Below are 7,275 nucleotides of genomic sequence, written 5' to 3'. Positions count from 1 at the left end.
AGCCCCGGGATTGGTCATGCTGTCAAGAACGACGAACCTACAGCTTAGAAAAGGTTTAATAGTTTATAGCTTTATTTAATACATTGTTTTTTACAATATGTATTTTTTTTTTTAAAATTATTGTATACCATATTATACCATTTGTAATACTCATTGATAGATTCATAATTCTAGATCATGAATAAAATTTAAGATTAATACTCGTTTTTTCGTGCCATCTAAAACTCTTTGTTTTCATATCAGTTTGCATGTTGATATTATTAGTTAATAATAATGATTTTTAAAACTTAATAGATCATGATCATCAATGATGAGCTTCTTAATATTTGCTGCCTACCATGAGGTAAATTAGAATTCAAAAGCAAGTGAATTTCTCTCTTTATAAGTACGTTCAGATTTTTAATACATTAGATAAGACATAAGAGTTTCCGGGACAACAGAACTTAGAGGTCTAAACAGCTTTGTTCTTTTTGTTTGCCAATACTTCATAAAATTGAGAGAGTACATATGACGTAAAATTGAACAAAAGAAAATGAAAGATAACCTGGTGGGCAAAGAAGAGTGACGTTACAAATTGTATTAGCCACGTACGGAAAATAAACAGATACAAATAATCAAATCATATACACACGAATGAACAGAAAACAAACCCCACAAAATCGATGAATGTTCTTACAGGTAATAATAACTAGTTTGAAATTTGCTTGATGTTAATTGAACCAACTGTGATAACGTCTATAACCTTTAGCCGAACGGTGTGGATACAGGTGCCGGTCCAGCGAGTGCATCAGACCGTTTAATGCTTCCCATACCACAAATGATACAACCGGGTGACGAAAGAGCGGCAAACTTTGCACCACAGAGATCACAAACATCGTATCCAATAGTTGATAACCTGCTGAGCGTAGCTGAGCATAACTGAGAAGGATCTTCGAGAGGGTCGATGGATTTGTTCGATGTGCCTCTCTGGACACAGAGATCGACTAGTCCTCTTAGTTCTTCTTGCTTGCTCGCTGGTGCCTTTGATAAAAGAAGTTCCAGCATCTGCTTCGAGTAGCCATAGTTTTGGACTTCCATGTTTCTTTTGATTGCAGTGCGTATGCAGTTTATGCGGTGCTTTGCTAGTAGTGGCAGGGAAGCAAGATGCCTTGAAAGTCTAGCCATTTCGTCCTTTGCGCTTAATGCGCTCGCGCCTTGGACTCTTTGTAGCCTCAAGATTTCCTGCAAATGGGAGAGAGGAGAGAGAAACATTGATAAGATGATTCTATCTTTTCGAGCAGAATCTTTTACTTTCTATTAAGAGGGGAGATATATGAGAGTTAGTTACCCGAAGGAGAGTTACGGCTATCTTGTATTGAGCACAAATAGTGGCTTGAGCTTTGATATCTGCTCCACGTGATTGATCTTTAGCCAGAGCCAAGAATGCTTCGTCGAAGCAAGAAAGTGCATCTGGAAGCTGGTTTTGTTCGAGATGGGCAAGTCCAGTCTTGAAACAAATCGGAGCTGCAGCTCCACGTGGAACCTACAGAGAGTAGTAATCATAGGGGAGAAAGCAACAGTGAGATTTATGTGTCGCATTTTATCTAGAATGTAATTTCAGAACATTAGCAAGTTGAGTGGCATGCAAACACATAGGACAAATCAAATACACATTTACCTGTCCAGGACGAACTGATGCAGGAGGCGATTGAGGCTGTCCAGGAGGCTTCCCAGAATCACCGGTATTTGGAACTCCAAGAACGCTCAGGTCAAGAGGCTGTGTAGAAACCGGAACCTGGTTTGGCCCCTGGGTCTGACCAGGATACTGTTGAGGAACACCACCATCAGGAAGTCCAACAGTCTGAAATGGAGCACCCGGTTGTTGACTTGCCTGTTGAGGATACTGTTGAGGAACGCCACCATCGGGAAGACCAATATCAGGCAGAGGAGTATTATTTGCTTGATTTGAAACACCCTGTGCAGCTATTGCAGCTTGGTCCATTTTCGAAAGATAAGTGCCAGGAGGAGGCAATGTCTTGGCAACCTCAACAGATGGGATTGTGTTTTGGAAAAAGTCTTCCGGTATCGGCGCGGCTACACCAGATGGAGGTGGTTGAGAAACTGGTTGAGGTTGCTGTGTCCATGAGCCCATCGCGAAAGGATCAACAGGAGCAGATGCAGAACTCGGAGCAGCTGTAGTTGCAGCTGTTGAGGAAGAAGGCTGGCTTAATATCTGACCCAAATCCTGGGATCCAGCACTAATTGATTTTGTTCTACTCATTCCTAAGCCTAGCCCATCTCCGAGTTTAAATGTTTTAGCAGCTTCTTTAAGCTTATTGACGTCCACAGTGGTGGATGTTGGCTTTTCTCGTATTCTAATTTGCAGCTTCTTAGTTTTTGGCACACCTTCCTCGTCACTGCTGCTGCCATCACCAGCAGCACCATACATTGTTTTCTTGAATTCCTCAGCAGCCTTTGCCTGTTCATCAGCTACGTTTTGTTTTCCAAGGGATTCCAGACCCATCAACGAACTGGATTCACCAGCAGGAAGTGCCAAAGGTTTATCCGATACAGGTTTACCCAACAAACTAAGCCCTCCAGGTTTAGAAACTAAGCTGTCTTCTTTAATTTCCACAACATTAACTCTACCTTTGACACATCCCAAGTATACACCAATATGATCAGCTACTATTGAGGGGATGGTTCCATCTTCGTTCTTCATATATGGCATTACTTCCCCAGCAAGCTCCCACTTAGGTATGCTCTTCATGTCGGTTGGAGTCTTGATTTCCCAGTTGCCACCACCCCATTCTGGTCCTTTTGGAACCATACTCTCAGCTGCAAAATTAGCAAAAATTCCCTGGGTCCATCCTGTAGACCGTACTCGTAAAATCCTTTCACAATATCGTCTTAACTCGGGATCTCCGCTTTCTTCTTCCAATTTCTGGGCAAGACGACGCATAGCACTAGGGTTGAGGTGGCATATGAAAAGATCTAGCATGCTCTCGTAGTCGGCTATTACTTCAAAAGTTTCCTTTGCGCTATCAAATTGACCATATCTACAGTACCAAATGTCCAAAGTAGTTAGATAACTGAACCTTGCCAGAAACATTTCCATGAGAAACTAGCATAGAGATGAAATGTAGGTACAAGGATCAAGAAGTGTTATATCTAAGTTCCAACTAACTATAGATAGTGACTGGGGAGGCGGTAAAAAGATACACTTGAGATTAACTTTTCAAGGTCCAGTTCATGATGCCCTAAAACTCCCACATATATTAGTTCGACAGAAAATGAGGTTGAATAGGCCGTCCAACAGTAACTAACTATATTTTTTAGATGCTACATATGTCCTGCACGGAAAGTTTACTTACTTGATACAGGCATATCCGAGCTGCCGGAACCTCTGGAACAAAAGAGAAGTTGGAGGACATTTTGGATAGTCTCTAGAACGCAAGAACTCGTCCTTTAAAACCGACAATGCCGTGGAGAACCGAAGAGCGTTTATCGCATATGCACAACGCAATACCTAATTTTTTGGAAACAGTTTAATTAATAACATATCTTCTGGGTGAGAGTTCTGGTCATAAAATCTACTGTAACTCGACTCACCTGGTTGAATTGAGGGCCTGCTTGAGCTAGTGATACAGCGAGATCTCCACATACTGGAGTGCTTCTGGCAAGAATATTAAGAGATCTTGGAGTAATTCGCAAACTATCAAACCTGCATCCATATATAAAAATATAATAAAAAAGCTAATATAGTTAGCATGGGATGGGGCCAACAAAGATAGCTAGGAAAGAGACAAAAAAAACTCATCGATGTATATCCTGCACACCAATTCCAAAGTATCGACATCGGACATTATATATACATATAACAAATTTTAAACGTGTAAGAGAAGAAAAAAGGGACAGGGGTGTAACCTTGTTGTTATTTGATACATTATTTCAGAAAGGTCTACTTTCTGTTCAAATGTTTGTTGCATTGTAGAAAATCCGATTAAAAGCGGTTCAAGTAGCCCAACAAGACAGCTCTTGATTTCAATCCCCTTTTTCTGCTTCGGACTTATATCAGTGGGATTAGCAAGCAATAGGCGGTCATTCAAGGCACCAACTAAGGCTGCGTTGAAGAGGATAAATTTAAGAGAATGAAATACAGAAAAATCACCTTAAGCATATAGAGAACCAAGATATGCTTACCTGCATACGGTGTACTTATAGAAAGAATGGTCCTAACTTTGCCATCCCAGCCAAGCAAACACACAGCAGTTGTTGTAGAAAAGAGTAAGGCAGGCCCAACCCATAGAAGAGATCTAAAGTTCGCATAAGTTAAGGTTTTCAAATTATCAATGAGCATAAAAATAAATAGCGTTAACATATAATGCGCATGATTGAAAGGAAAGATAGATAGTTTAATCAGGATATTGATGGTAGTCCTCTATCATATTTTGTCGAACTGCTTGCCAATATATCAAAATCTGCAGACACCATCAGCACCCTTTGGCTTGTTAATATCCCTGCGACATATCCTCGAGGTGTTTCTTGCCATTGAACCTGTACATTTTGAGACAACAAGAGAACTAATTCAGGGGGAAAGAATACTTTGGAGATCTAAAAAAAATTCTAATAATTTCTACATAATACAAAAGTTGATTGACCAAAATTTCAGGAACAATTATATCATTGACCCTTCTCGAATCAACCAATTATTTACGGCAATAGAACAGCTAACACCAACACGACGAGTCATTTTCCTGTCATTATTAAGTTCTGAACGAGATAATTTTACTTTAAAAGATAACTGGCCAGGTGTAAGCCACATCAAAGGGTAAGGAATAATACGACTGCATTTACTGGGCTGGTCACAGAATCAGAAACAAAATATCAAAAGTTTATTTGGCCGAGAATTCTACGGAACTATTACACTACTAGTAAACAGTACGAGTAATAACAGATGTTGCAGTCTACCTGTACCAGCAATCAGGAGAACATTCATGTTTTGTAGGGATTTTCATACCTGAAGAGCTATTTCATGTTTCTTCAACTTGATGGACTTTCGTCCCTCGCCTTGTGTTGAAATATAATGACCATCTGAAGCTGAGAGACGATAGCCCTGAAACAACTTTGCCAACCCAATTTGGGTTCCATTACAAGCAAACATCAGAGTGGACTCTGTAATTTAAAGAGACATCAGTTAGCGATGGCATGGTCCCATTGATAAGTAATTTTCAAGAATGAGTTTATCTGATGCAACACCTATCGGTGTGGAAAAAACACGATCGACTTCTGTCTCAAACAAGAATTGTTGTGGACCCTGAATTCCAGAAACATTCGTCTCCTTGGTTTGCTTCTCTTCAGATAATAGATTCTTCTCATTCTCTTCTATTGTGGTAAGTTTTGGGAAGATATACATAGACAGTCCTGTCTTATCCTCGTCAAGAATTGCAAATTGATCGTCATTTGGGCCAATAAAGGCAGCATCACAACCTGCATAACAAAAGGTAAGCTTTGAGGTTAGTCCTCTCTTGTTCGTTTACACATTCAGAGACACAGGAAAACGAAAAGGATGAACGCCTTAAATAATTCTAATCTTGCATCTCTTTCAAGTCAATAGAAAACTTATTGAAACCTTCAGCATCCTTGATTGTTAGTCTCTAGGGTAAACAGCAGTAGACGCTAGCATCTATCTCAGCAGAAAGACCACCAACTGTTTTATAGCATACATTGTACCTCTGGTATATCTAAATGATTGGATGCAGTATGATACCACTTACTGTTTTCAAAAACTACAAATTCTAAGGCAGGATAGAAAGTTCTTTTAAGAGTAGCAAGGGAATCCAATGATTAGACAAACCTTTAGCAGTGCTTCCTTTGCTATTAGGCAGCTGAGAACCTGTATTTTCCCAGTAAAGCACAACTTCATTCGTAGCACCACTGAATTCAAAGACAACCAGAAAGACGTGCCTTTTACGACTGTAAACAATGTGCTTCGAATGATATTCTACATTTCCGGGAATCTGAAACAAAAAAAGGTACTGTAAGTAAAAGGAAACCAGTAATTGAAATGCGATCACATGATATCAGATAATACCGATGTGTACAGCTTCTTGTAGATGTTGTCCGTTCCAGAACAGAGATTGTGTGCCATGAGGTTAAGGCCCTCGATATAAAAGGCTCTAACAGGATAATGTAGAACTCTATTTGGCTTATTGAAGAAATTCAGCTCCAAATGAAATGGCTGTCAAATAATCAAATCAGTTAGGCCTAAAACAGATATTACAGAAAAGAAGCTCTAACCAACAGTTACATGCCTGGCAAACAGGAATGTCTTTAAGTTGATCCTTTGTATCCACGACGGTAATAAGGGGTAACCTTGATATTGGTGCAGTTTTGGCATGGCCCTCCATAAAATGCTGCAAGGATTAAGTCATGGACTTAGCTAAAAATAATTCCTAATAATAAAACAAACATAATGTCTAAGAAAGAAGGTAAAACAGTCATACACTGTACAAAAACGCCTTCCGTGCAATATCTGAAATTGTTAGCTGACTCTGGCTGCAGAAAAGTAATAGAGTGAATGAAGCAGATGAAATATGAAAAACTTGAGTCATTCGGTAAGGAATTCACGGCATATTCACACCACATGATAGTAAATTTTTTTACGAAATTTCCAACCCTAATTGCATGAGAATATCCACCTACCCCTTGTGATGATGCTCTTGTAGCAGAGCTTGGAGTTGATGCTCGGCTAAAATTCCAGAGGAACCCATCGATGAAAGCTTTTCCTTTAGAACAGAAGCTGTTAATCACTTCAAATGTTAGAAACCAGGATATTGACACCAAACATCTCTGGCCGAACCCAAAACCCTTGTTATTAACAGAAGATTGGCGACTCTCAAGAGACACACCCATACAGCTTAAGAAGAGTATCACTTGTTATGTTCAAATAAAAATTGTGTTCACCTGAAGATCCCCTAGCACTTTGCAGAACTGCAAAGAGCTGCTTCCTTCCTTCCCTAGTCTGAGCTGCTCGATTTTGAGTGTTTTCATTACCCGCCATGTTCTGTATAAAAATCCAGTATGTCAAAGACAGAACCCACACTTCTACTTAAGCGAGGAATGCCAATAGGAAGTTGAATGAATATTCTTAACTGCAAAAATCAAAGCTGCTAAGTTCAGCTTTGGGTGAACTTCTATAGTTTTGATTCGTGGTAAAGGGTAAACAGCTTCCCCACCCTGTTGAGAGAGAATTCTAGGAATGTCTATCGATTCCATAGCTGAAAAGAAAAACAA

General features: G+C 39.7%; 1 protein-coding gene across 3 annotated transcripts in view; it reads right to left on the bottom strand.

Annotated features, from left to right (window-relative positions):
* The window catches only part of LOC104791279, a 10,116-nt gene continuing 3,349 nt past the window's right edge, over window positions 509–7,275 (bottom strand). For 2 of the 3 annotated variants that reach the window (XM_010517129.2, XM_019246774.1), the window contains 14 exons: window positions 6,486–6,537; window positions 6,294–6,395; window positions 6,074–6,220; window positions 5,837–5,999; window positions 5,239–5,469; window positions 5,000–5,154; window positions 4,408–4,536; window positions 4,183–4,300; window positions 3,907–4,102; window positions 3,592–3,703; window positions 3,354–3,508; window positions 1,658–3,038; window positions 1,328–1,522; window positions 509–1,221 (listed from right to left, as the gene is read on the bottom strand). In XM_010517129.2, the coding sequence (XP_010515431.1) occupies window positions 745–1,221; window positions 1,328–1,522; window positions 1,658–3,038; window positions 3,354–3,508; window positions 3,592–3,703; window positions 3,907–4,102; window positions 4,183–4,300; window positions 4,408–4,536; window positions 5,000–5,154; window positions 5,239–5,469; window positions 5,837–5,999; window positions 6,074–6,220; window positions 6,294–6,395; window positions 6,486–6,537 (3,613 nt within the window). In that variant the 3' untranslated portion in view covers window positions 509–744. Of the gene's footprint in view, window positions 1,222–1,327; window positions 1,523–1,657; window positions 3,039–3,353; window positions 3,509–3,591; window positions 3,704–3,906; window positions 4,103–4,182; window positions 4,301–4,407; window positions 4,537–4,999; window positions 5,155–5,238; window positions 5,470–5,836; window positions 6,000–6,073; window positions 6,221–6,293; window positions 6,396–6,485; window positions 6,538–6,684; window positions 6,782–6,945; window positions 7,046–7,134; window positions 7,258–7,275 lie in introns of those variants that run through there. The other variant, XM_019246775.1, reaches the window with a different exon arrangement.

The sequence above is a fragment of the Camelina sativa genome, chromosome 6 (assembly GCF_000633955.1).
Source record: "Camelina sativa cultivar DH55 chromosome 6, Cs, whole genome shotgun sequence".
Classification (NCBI taxonomy): domain Eukaryota; kingdom Viridiplantae; phylum Streptophyta; class Magnoliopsida; order Brassicales; family Brassicaceae; genus Camelina; species Camelina sativa.
This window is presented reverse-complemented; position numbering and strand designations above follow the sequence as displayed.